Source organism: Eleutherodactylus coqui, chromosome 4 (genome assembly GCF_035609145.1).
Source record: "Eleutherodactylus coqui strain aEleCoq1 chromosome 4, aEleCoq1.hap1, whole genome shotgun sequence".
NCBI lineage: Eukaryota > Metazoa > Chordata > Amphibia > Anura > Eleutherodactylidae > Eleutherodactylus > Eleutherodactylus coqui.
In genome coordinates, this window is record NC_089840.1 from 103,097,349 (window position 1) to 103,118,808 (window position 21,460).

Consider the following 21,460-nt stretch of genomic DNA (forward strand, 5'->3'; position numbering starts at 1 on the left):
CAACAATAGGATGACACAATAATAGGCAATCCCACAGATTAGGGAAATAGTCACCCCTTAAGAGAATAAGGAAAAATAGTATTTAACTACCTTAACATGAAGAAGCAGTAATGTCATAACTCCCACCTCCCATTCCACCCCTCCATCCTGCTAACAGCCTGTTCACCCGATTATAACATACAAGATGACTTAATGACTTATATGTATAAGTTAATTGAAATTGTGTATTACACTCAAGTTGGTTGAGTAAAAGTGATGTAACGTTATGATTTCAATAAAAAAAAATATTGGAATAAAAAATAAAATAAAACAAAAAATAATAAAAGTAGCATTACTTACCCATCCTCTCCCCATGCAATCTAGCGCTGTAGCCACACTGTGTTCCTGATCTTTGTTTTAGAATGGCTACTACCTGTCCTCTGAAGCTAATCCGAAGCCACAGCAGTCAGGTGCCGTTTCCCTAGCAGTAGGATTCAGAGGCTGGTAGCCATGATTCCAGGAGAATGGCACCTGACTGCTGTGGCCTCTGATTAGCTACAGTGGTCAGGTGGTAGTGTTCTAAAACACAGACGAGGAGGACTGCTGGGCTGAAGCATCGGATCACCAAGAAAGAGAACTGGTAAGTATTGCTATATCACACCTGGACAACCCCTTTAACGTAAATCAAGTTGATGGGAAATGAAAAACAAGATGGTGGTAATTTTCCTTTAATTTCCACAATTGTTTCAAAATACATATATATTTTCAATTAAAGATCAGGAGACTCAACAGCAAGAATATGGAATTTGAATGAAAACAGTAGTAGCAACTCCACGCAGCTAGTATTACGGCACTGTATACGAGAAGGCGGACAAGATGTTCCAAGCAACAAAGATGTCACCTCACTGGACTGGAATGTAAGTTATTTTCACACTTTGTAAACCGATGGTCCTCTTTTTCATCACTGTAGGATCTTCAAAATGATTTATCAATATAATGTAAAAAAAGGTTAAAAATTGTATAATGAAAAGTTATTCATTCCTAATAGCTTTCTAATGCACTTTGTGTTTAGTTTTTCGCTATTTTCTAGATCTCCGCTGTGGAACATTCTTATTTATGCCCAGAGGCTGAACAGTTGTCCTGAACATAAACAACTGACAGAGGTACAGGGCTTGTTACAGTACATCAGGCATCACAATTCACTCTTGTAAAGCTTCACACATCTATATCTGTTGGACGGTTTGGACATTTTTAGCATCTGTATGTAAATAAGAGTGTTCCAATTCACTGTAATCAAGCAGAGATCTAGACAATTTCCATACTTTTTACATACACAAATAAAACATGAGCTATATAATAAATACGCCATATTTTACCATTATATCTACATATTTACATGTGGTAGAAGTGCCACCCAACACTTTATACTTTTGGGTGTCTTCATGCATTTTATATCAAATTGCATCATTTTGTAAAAGTGCAAAACAAATATTACATGTGTGGGTAAGGGTACTTTTACATGGGCCAATAGTCACCCGAGTGATCACTCAAAAAAGTGACCGTCATTCCCTTGCAAACACGGAACCCAACCAGCCAAGGGATTGAGAATCGCATATTTGTTGAAGTCACTTGGTTTTTAGCTAACCTAAAGACTAAGCAACTGTCGGCCCATGTAAACAGTCAGTCATTCACCTTTGAACAACGGTCTGTTTACTTTGAATAGAGGCGGGCGGCCGTAAGATATCTCCAACTCGCTCTGTTTCCATTCAATGAGCAATTATCACTCCTGTGTAAGAATACGGGAGCAGTAATCGTTGGGACGGCTCTTGGGTGCTTGAGCACCAGACAGTCATCCCATGTAGAAGTGCTGTACCTTAAAACTCTGACTACAGCAGAGCTTTAGATATACAACACCTAAATATAAAAGTGTTGCAGAATTCATACAGTACATGCTACTCATGACTGTGCACACATCTTCACATTATTATCAAAACCAAAGAGATCAAAAAGCTCTATGAGGCAGATGAAGCTTAAAAAAGTGGTGTTTTAAAAAAAAGGGTGGTAACTAGAGATGAGCAAGCATACTCGCTAAGGGCAATTACTCGATTGAGCATTGCTCTTAGCAAGTACCTGCCCGCTCGGAAGAAAAGATTCGACTGCTGGCGGCGGGCAGGGAGCTGTGGGGGAGAGCGGGGAGGAACGGAGGGGAGATCTCTCCCTCTCTCCGCTCCGCGACCCCCTGCTCACAGCCGCAACGCACCTCTCACCCGCACCGGCAGCCGAACCTTTTCTCCGAGCGGGAAGGTACTCGCTAAAGACAATACTTGCTCGAGTAATTGTCCTTAGCGAGTATGCTTGCTCATCTCTAGTGGTAACTCATGTAACAACTCAATGTCTCAGCAGAAAAAGACAACCCCACCGCCCAAATGTGACAATCAGAGAATAATATTCTTTCTGACTGAAAGGATGGGTGATATCTAAGGATGAGCGAGTATACTCGCTAAGGCACTACTCGTTCGAGTAATGTGCCTTAGACGAGTATCTCCCTGCTCGTCCATAAAGATTCGGGGACCGCCGCGGCTGACAGGTGAGTCGTGGCGGGGAGCAGGGGAGAACGGGCAGGAGAGAGGGAGAGAGAGATCTCCCCTCCGTTCTTCCCCGCTCTCCCCCGCAGCTCCCCGCCCTGCGGCGGTCCCCGAATCTTTAAGGACGAGCAGGGAGATACTCGTCTAAGGCACATTACTCGAACGAGTAGTGCCTTAGCGAGTATACTCGCTCATCCTTAGTGATAACATCCCTGGGTTTCCCCCTTGGGGTCTCTGGAAAGATGTACATGGAGACAGTCTACAGTAATTGGGTGTGACCTTTCTTCCATATGTCACTTGCAGAATCTTCCCGTGCCTTACAAGCAAACTAAACCAGGAAGTAAAACTTTTCATTCTGCTCCCCAACTTTATCCTCAAACATTGCACCCAGAGCTTGGAAAGTTAAGATTCTGGGTCTTTTCATTCTGCTCCCCAACTTCAAGAAAGTGCTTATCCTCGAATACAGAACCTAGAGCTTGGAAAGTTAAGATTCTGAGTCTTAATATGATCTAAGGACTAGCCCTTATATTGTAGTTGTAGCAAGCTTTTAAAGGGGTTGTCTCGCGGCAGCAAGTGGGGTTATACACTTCTGTATGGCCATATTAATGCACTTTGTAATATACATCGTGCATTAAATATGAGCCATACAGAAGTTATTCACTTACCTGCTCCGTTGCTAGCGTCCCCGTCGCCATGGTTCCGTCTAATTTCGGTGTCTTCTTGCCTTTTTAGACGCGTTGCGCAGATCCGTCTTCTCCCTTCTTCTCCCTTCGGCTCCGCTCGGCAGCATCGGCATTTTGGCTCCGCCCCCTTGTACGCATCATCGCGTAGCTCCGCCCCATGATGTGTGCCGGTTCCAGCCTCCTGATTGGCTGGAATCGGCACGTGACGGGGGCGGAGCTACGCGATGATGCGTACAAGGGGGCGGAGCCAAAATGCCGATGCTGCCGAGCGGAGCCGAAGGGAGAAGAAGGGAGAAGACGGATCTGCGCAAGCGCGTCTAAAAAGGCAAGAAGACACCGAAATTAGACGGAACCATGGCGACGGGGACGCTAGCAACGGAGCAGGTAAGTGAATAACTTCTGTATGGCTCATATTTAATGCACGATGTATATTACAAAGTGCATTAATATGGCCATACAGAAGTGTATAGACCCACTTGATTTCGCGAGACCACCCCTTTAAAGTCATTGTCATTGGCAATGAAAAGATTAAAATGCCAAGTATATTGGACCAATTACCATCAGTTTTGTTAAAATATTGCCACATTTAGTGCAGACCTCTAAATCCGAGGTCTCAGGTTCTATTAGTACTGTAACAACTCCATACAAAATATGAAAAGTCAGCTCACCCGTTCTCTAATGATCCAGGACACGTACAGCTGGAAATACTTCAGAAGTGCATGGATACGCCGCGGACTGCTAGGTCAGGAACGACTCCAAATGTATAGCGTAAAAATCCAGCACCTTCCTTAATGTATTTAATCCAAGAAAACAGTCTTCTGGCATACATAACATGGCCATGACTAAGAGCGGTAATGCTAGAAACACGTAAGCGCCATGTCTTGCGTTTTTTTTAAGGAAGCTGCTGGATTTTTACTCTATACATTTGGAGCTATTAGTACTATAATAACTTGTTTTTTTCCATTTTTGCTTTATAACAGGCGGAAGGCACGCTCTTAGCAACAGGTTCTTATGATGGCTTTGCAAGAATCTGGACACAGGATGGTAAATACATTTCTATATACGTATTTTGACCTTCTTATGATAAGCAGTTGGTGCTACTCTACCATTAGTCCTGGAATATCTGAGGATATAATACTTTAAATAAGTGTAAATACAACAATTATTTTTAATTATGGGCTGGATTTGGCTATAAACAATATTTTCTGTGGGTCAAACCCCTTTAAGTCTGTAACCATATAGAGGGAAAGGTCTGCAGAGCAGCTGTATACTCAAAATGGTAGGATATTTTAATCAAATCTATATTGTAAAGTTACCGTATATACTCAATTATAAGCCGAGTTTTTCAGCATATTTTTTTGAGCTGAAAAAGCCCCCCTCGGCTTATACTCGAGTGAGGTAAAAAAAAAAAGCCGCAATACTCACCTTCGAGCTGGCGCCTGTATCCCCAGCGCGATGGTCTCCCCGGTGGTGCAGCAAGCTGCTTGAGACTTCTTTCTGCTCGGCTTTGAATTCCCCCGCCGACAGCACTGTGTAACTAAGTGCTGTGATTGGATCGAGCACCAGCCAATCACAGCCTGCATTCAATTATTCACAGCCATTCAGTGAATGACATCACTGAATGGCTGTCATTGGTTTATCAAGCGCCAGCTGTGATTGGGTGGTGCTCGATCCAATCACAGCACTTACTTACACAGCGCTGATGGCGGGGGAATTCAAAGCTGAGCAGGGAGATGACAGCATGGAGAATTCTCGAGCAGCTTGCCACAGACACTGGCTGGGAGGTGAGTATTGCAGGAGGTTTTTTTTTACCTAGTATATACTATTCATGTATAGCTCGGCTTATACTCGAGTCAATAAGTTTTACCAGTTTTTTTGTGGTAACACTTATTGACTCTGCTTATACTCGGGTAGGCTAATACTCGAATACATACGGTATTTGTTATTTTGAGCACACTTAAGCAATAAACAATACTTGTAAAGATAGACATAGTCAGTAAAGAGGAAATGCTCCATCTCCCTTAGTAACATTTAATTATTCTACAAATGCAGCTATGTTATAATATTAATATTCTAAAGATCATTTATTTGCTCCACTATTGGAGTTAGTATATAGAAAAGTATCGCTCCTTAGAAATTGGTTTCAAGCTTAATTAAACAGCCTCTACTTTAGCTATAAATATCCTATGTAGATTGCACATTCTACATATATTACATTGTGGCGTTTTATGACAATGTGCTAACACTCCACCGACTCATTTCAACAAGTTCTGCTGTTTCTAAAGAGTCCTGCTGTGTTTGTTATTGAGATGAAGAATGGGAACAGTGGAATGAGGTTTCTAGCAATATGTACAGTGAACATATACGTGCTTCACCAACTATGAATTAGAATAATTCTCATACAGGTTATTATTCCATGTTCATTCATGTTTAATCACAGAAAAACATAATGACAGAAAATTCAATGGTTAAAAATTTGGATAAAAAATCCACTGCTGTAATTGGTAAGATTTGGGTTTATTTTAAAGTTGCCATTTACATTATTTAATAACATTAGACTTACAAATATGTTTTGGTTTGCTAAGGCCTCCTGCACACAGGCGGAAGTTCTGCTGCGGAGTTCCTGCAGAATTTCCACCCAGGGCCGCTGCCATAGGATTGCATTAGATAATGAAATCCTATGCAGACCGCCGCGATTTGACCGCGTGAAGACTCCCGCAGTAAACAAATCGCAGCATGTCCCAGTTCTGGGCGAGCCTCGCAGAGGCGTGCACAGAAACGTCACTGGCGACGTGCCAGCTCTGCACTGCGCATGTGCCGGCTGGGCAGCAGCCGGAAAACATAGCAGAGAGAGGAGATGCCAGAGCAGGTGAGACGCGGTGGTCACTAAAGGGGCACTGCTTGCATCCTGCTACGAGAATTCTCACAGCAGGATCCGACACAGCCCTCTGCAGGAGGCCTAATAGGTAGATTTCAAAAAATGTTTCTGTTATCACAAATTTGAAAATGATAACAACATAAAGGTGTGTGTTCTCTCTACAGGCAACCTTGCAAGCACTTTAGGTCAACATAAAGGTCCCATTTTTGCCCTGAAGTGGAATAAGAAGGGGAATTACATACTGAGTGCAGGAGTTGATAAGGTATGTGTTGCATCGGTAGATAGATATGAGATAGATAGATAGATAGATAGATAGATAGATAGATAGATAGATAGATAGATAGATAGATAGATAGATAGATAGATATGAGGTAGATAGATAGATAGATAGATAGATAGATAGATAGATAGATAGATAGATAGATAGATAGATAGATAGATAGATAGATATGAGATAGATAGACATGAGATATGAGATAGATAGATAGATAGATAGATAGATAGATAGATAGATAGATAGATAGATATGAGATAGATAAACATGAGATATGAAATAGATAGATAGATAGATATATAGATAGATAGATAGATAGATAGATAGATAGATAGATAGATAGATAGATAGATAGATATGAGATAGATAGATAGATAGATAGATAGATAGATAGATAGATATGAGATAGATAGACATGAGATATGAGATAGATAGATAGATAGATAGATAGATAGATAGATAGATAGATAGATAGATAGATAGATAGATAGATAGATATGAGATAGATAGATAGATATGATAGATAGATAGATATGAGATAGATAGATAGATAGATATGATAGATAGATATGAGATAGATAGATAGATAGATAGATAGATAGATAGATAGATAGATATGAGATAGATAGATAGATAGATAGATATGAGATAGATAGACATGAGATATGAAATAGATAGATAGATAGATAGATAGATAGATATGATAGATAGATATGATAGATAGATAGATAGAAAAAATAGATGATAGATAGATAGATAGATAGATAGATAGATAGATAGATATGAGATAGATAGATAGATAGATAGATAGATAGATATGAGATAGATAGATAGATAGATAGATAGATATGAGATAGATAGATAGATAATATTAATACTGTAAAGTGCAAACAGTCACTACATAAGAAAAAGTATAGCAAGAACTTTGGGACAGATGGAAAAGCGTGTGACTGCAGGATCAAACCACAAAGAGTTTGTTTTTGTCTGTTGCCACAGAAATACATAAGTCTAGGAAACAGTAGTAGACGGATGGAATGGGATGTGAGTGCAGGATCAGGCTGCACAGAGTTTGTAGTATGTTGCTCTTGAAAAACAAAGGTTGCATAATGGCTGCAGACAAAAATGAGAGGAACATTTAAATCAAGGCTGTCATAGATGCCAGACGACCATAGGGTTCATTTATTCCTGACTCCCTTGATCCTGCACTTGTTGCAAGATGGAGCCAAAATCACACCCATATATGTCTTGCACACCCCAGAGCACCTTAGTTTTACTGTAAGGGGGGCTGCACATGGGGGGATTTGCATTGCAAAATCCAGAGCGGGATTCCACCTCCAAATTCTGCAGCAAATTAAGCTCATAGCATGCTATGACAATACGCAATTTCCTACCCACGAGCGGAAATCGATTACAATTTTCCACTCGCGGGGGAGAAATAGCATGCTGCGATTTTGTGCAGGCTACACATGGCTGGCTTCCATTGAAGTCAATGTAAGCCATCCGTTCCACGGCCATTCTGCAATCATCATTGCAGAATGGTTGTGGGAGGGGCGTCATCGCAATAGCCACGGTGCGGCGTCCTCTGCACCACGCATATCCGTGAGCGCATCGGCCAGCACATCAGCAGCAGAGGAAAAGACGGCAGAGAGGAACGCTGGGGTCATTGGCCGGGCTTCGGGTCAAACTCCGCTGCAAGAATCCCGCATGCTGAATCTGACCCGCCATGTGCAGGCGGCCTAAGGCTAGTAAGCCACTAAGTTTCTGCTCACTGACTGGATATGGACCCATCTAGCTTTCCAGCAACCCAAATTGTCACACTTATCAGGGGTCTATGGGTTGTCTGTAGAGCTACAAGGATGGACTAATAAAGATTTAAGATTTTATTCCAAAAAGATAGCAATGCTCATAAAAAAAATATATAAAAATGGTAATATACAAAGGGAAAGAAATATACAATATACATACAAAATGTATGAAGCTGATTTATGATAGGACACGCTGGGGGTGGATTGTTCCTTGTATTAATGTACTAGAGCCTTAAAAGCTCCCCAAGCCATATTTGCACATCGGACATTGTGTTTTTTCATGTGCCTCAGCATTTTTTTTACTATACTTTTTGCTTGTTTGTTTGAATAAAGCATTGCAGGTGTTTAACTAGATGCAGGGGTTGGCACAGCCACCGACACAGTAGTGGAACCAGCTGAGGTAGTGGTAACAGTAATGGTTAGAATGTTGGCCAAAACCCTGGCTACAATGGGAACCTACTGCTATTCAAAGCACTCAAGGATTCCACTCTACTCACCGGTAACCACACATGTAGGATGTTGGCCCCAAGTGTTTGGTGGGGAACCAGCCCAAGGGGGGCTCATTCCGCCCTGTACCCTCGCTTAGCCTGTTCCTGAGACAGCACTTGATGGTTGAGGCCCCTTTAGAATAGATTTTAGCATTAGGGCCAAGATGTACCTTCCTACTTATGCATGGTCCATAGTAAAGCTTTCCCGATATGATGGATGTGCCAGAGTTCTGCTAGCAGCCATCTAGCTGTTTTTCATATAATCATATATGAAGAAATATTCCAGCCAGTCAGTTATTGTAGCGTGATAACTCCATGCACTCATAGTTACTATGGTGCAACGGCAGAAATAGTTAAACATCGAAGGGATTAAGACAACTGATCCACTGAAATGCCTGCAGAATGAGTAACTTGTAAAGAAATGTTCCTCGCCAGTTTCACCAAAAGCTCATAAATTTTCCAGATGAAAAAGTAATTATCAGGATCCCATTTTTTACACAGAAAATATTTAAGGACATTCTTTCCTCTGACTATTAATATTGGTTCTGTCCTTTTGCTTTGTAGACAACAATAATCTGGGATGCTCACACGGGAGAGGCAAAGCAGCAGTTTCCATTTCATTCAGGTATGGTAGCCATATGTGCGGGCATTTGGAATGCTTTTCATTCCTTATATCATATACTAAGAGGGCTGTGTCAGCAGTCTCCATTCATGTACATTGTAATCAGGTCATAATGTACTTTTAATTCACCCCATACAATATTTAGGCCTCTTTCACATGGGCGACAGCGATATCGCCGCTACAAAATTGTGTCGATATCGCGGCTTTCTCCCCGTGATTTCGTAGTGTCAGCAATGCATTTTTTTGTGAAAAATCGCGCTTCGCATCGTTGCTGTCCGCAGTAAAAGGCCAATCAATGCAGCACTAGATGAGCCAATCACAGCCATCGCATTGGTTCATCCAGCGCTGAATTGATTTGCTTAACAGCGCTGGATGAACCAATCAGTGCCATTGCTTCCTGGAGGATTAATGAATCCAGCAACCAGGAAGTGATCTTCTGTGGGTAAACGAGGACTGCAGGACGTGCGGCGGAGCTCCAGAGAGCAGCGGGAGGACCCGGACCGAGCCTTTTAGGTAAGTATTCCCTTTTTTTTAGAGTGCAGCAAGGCTTAGTTTCACAATAGGGCTTATTTTAGAATGTTAAAGCCGCATTGCATTGCATGAAAACCACAATTTCGTGCATTGCGATGCAGCAAAAACGAAGGCTGTATAGGGAAACATGGGCTATGAAAAAGCACAAATCGCGGCAATATAGAGCATGCCGTGAATTTTTTTCCTCGGCGCTAATGTGAACGAAACCGTTGGAAAGCATGGGCTTCACATACAAGCATTTTTTCACACTATCGCATTGCGGCAAAATCGCATAATTTTGTAATCTGTGTGAAAGCGGCCTATATTACATGTTTTCATAAGCATAAGAGCTATGTCCTCGCTTCCAGTTATGGTTGGATGAAGTGAAACGTACACTCTATATACTTACAATATAGGTATCTTCTATAAATACAGTTCTCTAAAATAGAACAAAAATTCACAAACAAAACCTACTAAAACATTTCCCACCCTAAACCAAAAATGTATTTGCTTGAAGTTGTTCAGTATATGAAATCAACCATACAATTAAGGTTTCCTCTGCTCAAGGCCACTGTTTTAATGGATCCCTTTAGCAGGATCACAAGTTATCCACTATCCAAAGGATAGGGGACGACTTGCTGATCTATGCAGGTCTGACTGCTGAGACCCCCGCTTATGTCAAAAATAGGAATCCCATGCCCCCTCTGCCTATAACTGCGGGGTCACTTCCTACCCCACAGTGACATTAGAATGAATTGAGCACTAGTTGAGCATGTGCAGTCAGCACTACATTCGTTTTAATATGGATCATAAAATACGGTAATGTGGAATTCACCATAAACTGGGTTGTCCTGTCTGAGAATCTGTCTGGAGAGTCATGCCACCCGAACCACAAGCAGTATAAAATACCGGCAGGTCCCCTCATCACCAACATGTCTTACTCTGTCTATGGCGATGGCTCCCCTTTGGTTTCTTTCTACGCTGTTTTGCCTTGACTGACACGTCTCTCTGTATATGCAAACACAGAAAGACCTCTCAATCAGGTGATCTTGGTGGGGTAAATTGATAGGGAGCCCAGCAGATGGCCTTTCTTCCTGTTTGCGCCTCATTTTTATACTATGGTGCAACACCCCAGAGGTTGGCTTGTCATGGCGGCACTTACCAGGCTCTGATCCCAGAGGGTTGACATATAGCCAAGGCCAGAGCAGGATTGCAGGCCACCAAAGACACCCTTAGGATAGGGAATGCCAATAAACAGTTGGATGGGGATAGTAGTAGTTATCACTCGGTATGCAGAGAAAATAACACAGAGACTTGTGTATAGTACCTCAGGTCCCCAAGAACGGTAAGGGCCCAGTATAACTTTACTTGAAAAATAAACTTTTACAACAGGTATTCAAAGCAATGCAGGTACAATTCTCTCTTAAGTGCAAGTAGACTAGAGCTCAGGGAGGATACACAGGTTGAAAACCGGGCCTACAGTCCACGTTATCTGTACGGCACCGCTCCTGGACTGGGAGCACTCCAGAGGAGGAAGGGGGTAGGGGTCACTCAGCAGACACTCTGGCAGATGATCATTTAAATAAAGGCTTAAACAATAAACACCCCACATGTCAGGCGCGTGGGTGTGACTCAGTCATGTACCTCTGTGCGGTGATCCTGAGTCTGGATGGCCGCACAGGAAAAGCCTGTAAAGTGACTTGGTACCTGGTGGGTTCCTCTATACAAAACTATTGGGAATGCCTCACTCTCTCTAGGATCTTGGGACTCAATCCATTTACAGCCACACTCCAATCGCTACAGGATATTGCTCCTCTTCCTCCATCTTAACCTACATGGAAGCTGAAGGTGCTTCCATGCGGCTCTGTGTTAGCACTCTCTCAGCAGACAAGATGGAACTCTTTTCTCGCTCTCAAGCGCTCCTATTTATACCTTTACTCATACCACATGACATGACAGACTGGTACATCTACATGCAGGCAAAGATTATTTAATGTTAACCTCTCAAGCTCCACAGCTGTGCAACACACACACTGGATATGACAGGACAAGCTTTGCACAGTGCATCTACATAGGACAAACATATGTGACATTTATGGAGGGGACCAAGATGGTTTTCTGGGCTACTACAATGGAAGTGCACAAAAGTCTCAAAATTTGGTGTGAGCCATATTTACACAAACATTGTACAGATTTTTGGCTTCTACCCAGCCCATGCCAGGAAAAAATAGGTGTGGCTTATCAGGAGGACATGTGGCTGCCTAAGAAAGACAGAAACTAACATAAATTATGCCAAAAGTGTACACCTGCTTAGTGTAGGCAAAGGAACAGCCCAAGATGTGCTTAATGTACGAGACATTAGGTGCAATGAATGGCAGAGGGGAGTACATTAAGTCTTACATTTGAAATGCCGGTCTTCATAAATTCCCCCCTATATTTTGTCTGAAACACTGTAGTATTTCAGAGGAAGCTATAGCTGTTGCCTAAAATGGAGACTCAGTATTTCATGCAGCCCGTGGTTTGCATCAATTTCCTAACAGGTTCCTATTAATGAGAGCAATTCAGATACCACAGCAGTGCAATATCTAGAAACCAAATTTCCTGCAGCTTTTTTACAGCTATCAGCAGACATAGGCTGCCATTACTGGTAACTTGTATTCTGATTTGCACGGCCACACTTGCGAATTAGCTTTTTCTACCCACCTATGTTACCGTAAAGGTAGCAATTGTGACCAAGTAGCTTTAAATAAGTACTTTTGAAAATTGGAATTGAATTTTTCAAAGATACAAACATGAGTTCACTCACTTGATTTATTGGCATTTCCTATCTGAAACAGTACAGGAAGTGATTTTTGTGTGGGGACATACTTGGCTCCAAAAAACTCTTTAACATTTATGTGCCAAGCTGTGGGAAGACCATATTAATGCCTTCAGATTCAGAATGAAGAGGCACTTAGCCAGCTATTACATAAACCATAACAGAACTCACGTCTTATAAATGACAGGAGAATAATAAGCTTTTCCATTAGAAAATGGCACTTTAATCCATGAAGATCTCCGAATTACCCAATGTTCCTATAGATAAGATCATGACATTGACATTTGCTATTGTGCTTTCTCCATAGCTCCTGCTCTGGACGTGGACTGGCAGAACAATACCACCTTTGCTTCTTGTAGCACAGACATGTGTATTCATGTTTGCAGACTTGGTTGTGACCGCCCAGTCAAAACCTTCCAAGGACATACAGTAAGCATTCCATCATCCATATAATGTCATCTTAAGGAGAATACGGAATGATAGCAATTGAAATACATCTGAAGAACATACCCCAGAGCTATAGGATAAAAAGCTAATGGACTAAACAAATTGCATTTAAGTGAAGGCTCTCCTAGAAAACCAATCTCATATGTCATTATGTATTATGAATTCAATGACTTCAAGGAAGACATTGGGATTCTAAACATATAAAAGAACAATTGTTAAAGGTGCATTTGAAGGACAGGCAACTTCTAAAGTATTTCCAATAACAGAAAGATGGGATGATACAGCAGTGAAATATAAGGAGATTGAACTTCTGTTCTTCATAGCTACCCTGTTTCCCTGAAAATAAGTCCTACCCTCATTTTTTGGGATTTTCATGGAGGCTTGAAATATAAGCCCTACCCCAAAAATAAGCCATAGATGCATTACATAAAAAAAGGAATAAATTACCTATCAGGCTCGGTCCAGGTTGCTCCCGCTGTTCTCTAGAGCTCTGACGCACTTCTTGCAGGCCTCGGCCACCCAGAGAAGATAACTTACTCTTTACGGGATTCATAAATCCCATCCCCAGGAAGTGATGGCTCTGATTGGTTCTCGAGTGCTGCTCAGCCAATTAATACAGCGCTCAGTGAACCAATGTAATTAGTTCATTGAGCGCTGCATTGATTGGCTGAGCAGTGGGATTTATGAATTGGCCAATCAATGCAGTGGCTCAACCAATTCATAAATCCCGCCTCCACAATGCGATGGCTGTGAATGGTTCTTCGACTGCTGCTCAGCCAATCAATGCAGTGATCGATGAACCAATCATAGCCATCGCATTGGTTCATCGAGCGCTGCATTGATTGGCTGAGCAGCGGTCGAAGAACCAATCACAGCCATCGCTTCAAAGAGGAGGGATTTATGAGTCCCGTAACCAGGAAGTTATGTTCTGTGGGCAGCCGAGGACTCCAAGAAGCACATCAGAGCTTTGGAGAGCAGCGGGAGGGACTTGGACCGAGCCTGCTAGGTAAATATATTAAGACAACCCTTGAAAAGACCTAGTGCTTCTTTTTGGGCAAAAATGAATATAAGACAGGGTCTTATTTTCGGGGAAAACACAGTAATAGGAAAAATGCAAATGGCTTAAAGTCACATTGGCAAAAGTAACCCTTTTTTATAACAAGCCCTTGTTACACAATACCGTATGTCTCTGTGTGTTAATGGTTTGAAAGCCACTTAAAGTGGTTATACCCCCGAAAAATCATTGCTTACTAGAGATGAGCGAACGTACTCGTCCGAGCTTGATGCTCGGGCGAATATTAGGGTGTTCGGGATGTTCGTTATTCGTAACGAACACCACACGATGTTCGGATGTTCGGGTTACTTTAACTTTCTTCCCCGAGAAATCTTTTCTATATGCGCTCAATGGGGCCGGCGGCAGCAGCGCCAACCCCATTGAGAACATATAGAAGACAAATCCTTCTTCTCTGCCACAGCTGTAACAGCTGTGACAGAGAAGAACGATGTTTGCCCATTGAATTCAATGGAACCGGCAATACAGCCGACTCCACTGAATGCAATGGGCTGCCGGCGATTGCGGGATGAATTGTCGGAAAGGGGTTAAATATATAAGCCCTTTCCTGCAATTCATCCAGAAATGTGTAAAAATAAAAAAAATATATATACTCACCTGGTGCCACAGACGGAGTTCAGCGCGGCAGGCTGCAGTTCTCCTGAACTGCTCTGAACAGCTGTGAGTAGTATTCAGCAGCCGGGGATTTAAAATCCCCGCCTGCTGAATAAGATGCCTCTGAATGGTCACAGCCTGACCAATCAGAGGCCAGCCCTCACTCACACCCATTCATGAATTCATGAATGGGTGAGTGAGGGCTGCCTCTGATTGGCTCAGGGGCAGGAGAGAGGAATTCAGCTGTGGCAGAGGAGAACTTGCTGTGTCGTTCCCATCATTTTCTTGAATTGCCAAGATTTTCACACATGAAAACCTTAGCGAGCATCGGCGAAATACAAAAATGTTCCGGTCGCCCATTGACTTCAATGGGGTTCGTTATTCGAAACGAACACCCGAACATCGCGGGAAGTTCGTTTCGAATAACGCGAACCCGAACATTTTGGTGTTCGCTCATCTTTATTGCTTACCTATAAACAAGATGTGTGATAAATGATTGATCCTGGGGGCTCTGACCCCTAGGACCTGGCACAACTGTGGAAATGGGGCACTTTAAGTCCATTGGGTGAATGAAGCAGGGATATGCATGTGTGATCTCCACTCACTGTCAATGGGAATAGCCAAGTGCAGCCCTCAGCTATCTCCGTTAGCCCTTTAGAAGTCACACATGTGCACCACTGCTCCGTTCACCAAGCCATCTCTAGGTGTGCCATTCTCATTGTCATGTGGGGGGTAGATGGGTGATAAATGTTTTTTGTTGGATAAGACTTCTGAAGGAAAATATTAGATAACTCATTGCATAAATAGTAATTCCTAATGCTTCAATAATAAAATGTCTATATTTTCATCTCATTGCTCTTCTGAACTATTAGTAGATTGCGCTATGCATTCTATTGGTTAGGCTATGTTCACATTACGTTTCTGATGTACATTTAGTATATACACCTGGAAGACTCCAGTTGTACCTATTAAACATATCCATAGGGTTCCATTAGCCCTATGGAAGCTTACAAAGTATCAGTTGGCTTCTGCTTGACCAGTATAGCTAAAGAGTGGATGGAATAACATAGTAATAGTAAACAATTCTATTCTATGTAATGGTTTCCAGTAAAAACGTTTATGTAAAAGTAAGTGTGAACAAGTGCTAAAAAGTATACCTTTGTTTTTTTTTTTATTGGAATGCTATGGTTGGCGGATGCCCCTGTATGCGAACATGTGCCAATATATATGTTCATTTGAGGTCATAAACGTGATGCCAACAAAAGAAACTTGCAGCTTCTGAACTTCAGAGCAAAATTTATAATGGGATCCCATCTACCATTTCCCATTTATAGTATTGTTGCTTTCTTACCTGACATGGTGGTGATCAGGCCACTTCAGGACGTAGGTCAACGTTTCTTCTGCACCCTGCTCTTGCTACAGGTTCTTCTATTCTAGTGGACTGTAGACAAAGGCTTACATAAGCCAACCTGTGTACATTGACACCATGATAGGGAAGCCAGATCAATTCCAAACAGTCCTAAAGGATAATATTGGACCACCTCCAGACCAGCGTTTCCAATATCAGGATCATATGAGAGAGAGGGCCTGTCATGTCCTCGGGTCAGCAGGACAAGCTGTGTAGCTTTACAGCCACCTTTCTGCTGATTGCAACAACATATTTCTTCTTTTTCTCCTCCCCTCTATTCCTCTATACCAGCAGTCATAACACATGACTCCCAGCACTAGTATTCAGTCAAGTGGGAAGGTTTGATTGACAGTGAGATGTGGACTAAATACTGGCACCAGAAATCATATCTCACAAGAGCCAATGCAGGGGAACAAAGGGGAGAAGAAAAAATGTAAGAAATAGCTGGAATCAGGGGGAACATAGCTGTAAAGCGATGCAGACGTCCCCGCTGACCTGAGGACATAAAAAGTGCTCTTTAAATGGGAATTCCCATCTCAGCTTCTCATTTGTCAGGACAGGAAATGCTCTGTTCCACCCACCTGTCAGGAAGAGGTGAGGCTTTAGCGCAACATTGTTTCCATAGCTCTCAGTGCAGGACAGCTCGCTACACTGATTCCGTAACTCATAGCTCCCATTCACTTGCATGAGAGCTAAAGAAACACTGTAGCTAAGCATTTTCTGTAGGGTCTGACTCAGGGGCCTAACTATAGAGGATGCAGGGGATGCAGTTACACCCGGGCCCAGGAGCCTTAGGGGGGCCATAAGGCCTCTCTTCTCCATATAGGGAGCCCAGTCCTATGAATAAAGCACTATAGTTGGGGGCCCAGTTACAGGTTTTTTATTGGGGCCCAGAAGCTTCAAGTTGCGCCTCTGGTCTGACTGTATGGCCGACAGCCATGGCAGCGGTTTCCCATCCTGGCTATGAAAAGCCAAGATGGGAATACTGCTTTATGTGAATCCTTACTTGTTAGATTAAATGTCAAAGGTAGATATACCTTTCAGAAGATGTGAAACTTCTCTTCAAAAGGCAGATTTTTACTAGGTCATATCATATTACTGCTCGGTACTTCTTCTGCATGAGATACCTTTACCCTAAGTTACACTTTATAGTAGGTTGTTATGTAATACATTATGACAGTGATGTACTCTGCACAGTAAGATCGTTATCTGTATCCCCTTCTCATAAAATGAAGCACATTACTCATCTGCATTCTCAGCTTACTGAATGAGTGTAATCTTTTAGATTCTTTTGAGTCATTTAGGGCCTTTCAGTCCAACGTCGCCCTCTACACCCTCATACAAGATAAAAAAATTACTTATTTATATAGTGATTTGGCGATTTGACTTACTACATCCAGTATAGAAGCTGAATGTCATTGATCTTCACTGATTAGACATGTGTAAAAAATGCAGGATTGTTAAATGTAACTAAAAGCCCTTTTAGATGGAACGATTCGTTCAAAAAACCATTAAAACTAGTGAAAATGAAGAATAGTTCAGTGTAAACGCAGCCAACGATCGAACGACAAATGATAAATTGTTCGCTTTTCACTCATTGTTCATTTTCTGCTGCCAAAAAAACATCATTAAAAAAACACATAATTTGGTGCTGATTTTACCACGTTTTGTGATTTAGAATTTGGCGCTGAATTTACCCCCTGATGTTCGCTCATACGCGGAGATACGAATTGCGTATTTGTGAGTGGAAGAAAAGTTGCAGCATGCTTCATTCTGCCGCAGACTTTGTGCGGACAACCTCTATTAAAGTCAATGGAGGCTGTCCGACCCACAGCCCATACGCAATTAACACTGCGTTTGGGCCGTGGGTACCTGCGTCATCGCTTATTAATGGCGTGGGACTTACAAATATGGAAAAAAAAGCTGTAGTGCACATGACTGAAAGCGAGCCACCATGGTGATCCAGAATACAGCAAAATAAGGTATGCAGGGCCGGCGGCCGGAATCCACTGTGGGCGTCCCACATGCCCGGCCTGCCCATGTGAGCTCGGCCTTAGGCCGCTCTCACACATGAACATGGCAAAGCGCTGTGATTTCAAACACAGGGCTTTGCAGCGACTTTACTTTCACTTCCCGACGCAGCTTCCTGCACTGCGGCTGAAAGCACGTTTTTGCGCACTCCATCATTGTGATGGGTGATGAGCTGCGCTAAATAGGCAAGCAAAAGAACAGACTCCACATGAAAATTGCGGCGGTGGAAAGCACCGCCCAGCGCCGCGATCTAGCGCATGTCTGTGAGGCCCCATTGATTTCAGAGGGAGCATTAAACCATGATTAACAAGTCGTTCAAAACGCCACGTAAATCGCGGTAAAAAGTGCCTGTGTGAGAGAGGCCTTAGGGTAGTTCCACACGGGCGATCACGATTTTTCATGAAAAAATCGTGGCAAAATCGCATCTTTTTTTCCCGCGATTTTTAAGCGTCAGTGCTACTTTTACTCACAAAATCATTGGTGCTACTCGCAAATTTCTTGTGCGTTTTGATTGCACGATTTTTAATAGGACTTTCTAATGTTAAAATCGCATCGCAAGTTTGTTGAGATGCGATAAAAAGGAGGCTCCGTAGGAAACACGGGAGATTTAAAAAAATCACGCATCGCAGAAAGATAGAGCAAGCAGCTGAAAATCATTAGTTTCATAATCTGCCTTTTTACTGACTGTCGCATCTGGCGAAAATCATACAATTTCCTGGCCCGTGTGAAACCGTCCTTATGGTCCTTTTACACGGGTGACCGTTATATAAACGACTGCACAAGGCAGACATCACCGCTTAGGTCCTTGGCGCTCATACTGAGTGTGTACATGCAGAAAATGAATGACGAGCGAAAAGCGAACAATTAATTGTTCGTCGTTTGTTCGGTTTTGCTCCTTTGAACGATTTTTTGAACGCTAATTATTTCGTGTAAAAGGGCCTTAACACTTTTTGAAGTTTCCTCCCCGCTTGCTGTGTGGCTTGTACTCATAGAATGTTCCTTTAGACCCCAGTGATGCTTTTTCAAGCCCGTCAGGCATACGCTGGCGATCTCCAAGTACTCTGGCCGTGTAAAGTCACTGTTCCAGATGTGGCCTGTTTAGTTATTAGTATTAGTTTAGTTGTGTTTACTGTTCTCATCCTTCATTATACGGAGCCGACACACTCCCCAGCGCTCCATCCCCCGTATCACTAAATAAAACCCAATCTTCTTCAAGGAAGGCGTTAATTCTCTTGGCTGAAAGATATTTAGTCATTTCCTAAAGTTAACACCTCCAGCTTTTACATTAACCTTGGAGATTTACTGACACGGTGCGGCCCAGAAAGAAGACCCAGGCCTGTGTATTATCCTTATATGATCACACTAAGGAAGAGGCTTCATATGGGTGTACAGTGTGCTGTAGAGTGATACGTGACTGCCCTCCATTGGATGCTAAGTGACATTGCACCGTCTGATAAAGTCACCTTGTCTTGTCTTTCAGAATGAAGTTAATGCAATTAAATGGGACCCATCAGGGATGCTGCTGGCCTCGTGCTCAGACGACATGACGTTGAAGGTAAATGTAACGATCTGACTTTCCTCTGCTGCTCATTATGTTATTACTGATAGTATTATTGACGCTATGATAGATCCAGATGTTTTATTCTTTCTTCTGAGTCTTCAATCCAATATTCTTTACATTGTATTAATTAATTCTCCTGAAGGTTACATGCTGACAGCCCAGATATAAAGTACACATTTACCTTGTCATCTGACTAATGTCAATTTTCATTTTTTGGTCATCTCATATATGATCAGTGGCCATTTCGTAATGGTCAGCCTACTGTACATTGGACATTATCTGGTGATAAAGGGACTGTATAATGAGCCTAATAGAGTGGTCATTATCTGTTGGGTGCCAATTTATACATTGGCCATTATCTAATGGTCCACCAGATGCACAGATACCCATATATGATGATCATATTGTTTATAGTACCTAATAAGGGATGTATATAACACTGGTACTCAGTAATCTTTGTGTAATAGTATATACACTGATGTGCCAAAAGTCATGGGGCAGCAACTAATATCATATAGGACCCCCTCTAGCCCGCTAAAGTGCAGCAACTCTACATACCATCAATTCCACAAGTGGACAAAAGACATCTGGAGGGATGATGAGCCATGCCGTCTGGATAGCCACCTACAGCTCCATGGCATTTGTAGGTGCAGCATCTCAGGTCTGAATGGATCTCTCTACCACTTCCCATAAATGCTCAATTGGGCTCATGTTGGGTGAATGTGCAGGCAACACCATTCATAGGAACTCCCCAGAATGCTCCTTGTATGAACTCTGGACAACTTGTGCCTGATGGCATAGTCCATTATCCTGTTGGAACATCCAATTATTGTAGGGTGTGTGAAGTCTATGAAGAGCTGCAAATGGTCATAATGCAGTGAAATCATAGTCAATGATGTGTGTAGACAGACCATTTCGCATGCCAACATACCCCGCACCAGTATGGAAAGACCAGTATGCCACACACGAACCCAATCATCAGCCTAAAACAATTAGTACTGTACTCATTGAACCACGCCACGTGTTACCAGTCCTCTACGGTCAGCCAGCAACCTCATTACCCACGTGAGGCGCTGCGACTGGTGTCATTGAATTAACAGAGGCATTCTGCTGGGTCTTCTGCTGCTGCTAAAACCGCCTCTCTGACCTGGGGGATATGCATGTGGGGTCTACTGCTTTGAATGCAGATGTGATTTCTGCTGGAGTCGCTTCATACGAACAATTCTAGCCAGATGCCTCCAGTAGCGACCATTAAGCACCCGTCGGCAACCACTGCACTGTCCACTGTGGGTGGTAATGAAAGCAATGACACACGTGACACTGTGGATAGAAGAATCTTAAATGCCTGCACAAGTTCAGAAATGGAACGTCCCATCTGGTTGACACCCACTATCATGCCTCTTTCCAAATCCAATAATTCATGTTGCCTTGTCATGAGCACACTGGCCAATCTTCAACCTCACACAGAGATATTACCTCACCCCTTATACAGGTGTGGGCACTCCCAAGCTGTCACCTGAGGGAACACATCATAATCAATTTACATACTGCTATCCCTTTATCTCATGACTTTTGGCACATCAGTGCATGACACCTATTCTCTAATGGCTATTTACTGCACTGCATTAAAGGAGAGAAAGTCAGATTTTTTAAAGAAGTATAAGGACTTGCTAACTTATTTCTTATGTTCAAATATTTTTTTATA

At 42.5% G+C, this 21,460-nt stretch overlaps 1 protein-coding gene across 2 annotated transcripts in view; it reads left to right on the top strand.

Moving 5' to 3' along the window:
* TBL1X (transducin beta like 1 X-linked) overlaps positions 1 to 21,460 on the top strand; it is a 299,584-nt gene that overhangs the window by 264,540 nt on the left and 13,584 nt on the right. For both annotated transcript variants that reach the window (XM_066599924.1, XM_066599925.1), the window contains 6 exons: positions 755 to 896; positions 4,228 to 4,291; positions 6,290 to 6,387; positions 9,257 to 9,317; positions 12,950 to 13,071; positions 19,675 to 19,749. In XM_066599924.1, coding sequence (XP_066456021.1) covers positions 755 to 896; positions 4,228 to 4,291; positions 6,290 to 6,387; positions 9,257 to 9,317; positions 12,950 to 13,071; positions 19,675 to 19,749 — 562 coding nt within the window. The remainder of the gene's footprint in view (positions 1 to 754; positions 897 to 4,227; positions 4,292 to 6,289; positions 6,388 to 9,256; positions 9,318 to 12,949; positions 13,072 to 19,674; positions 19,750 to 21,460) is intronic.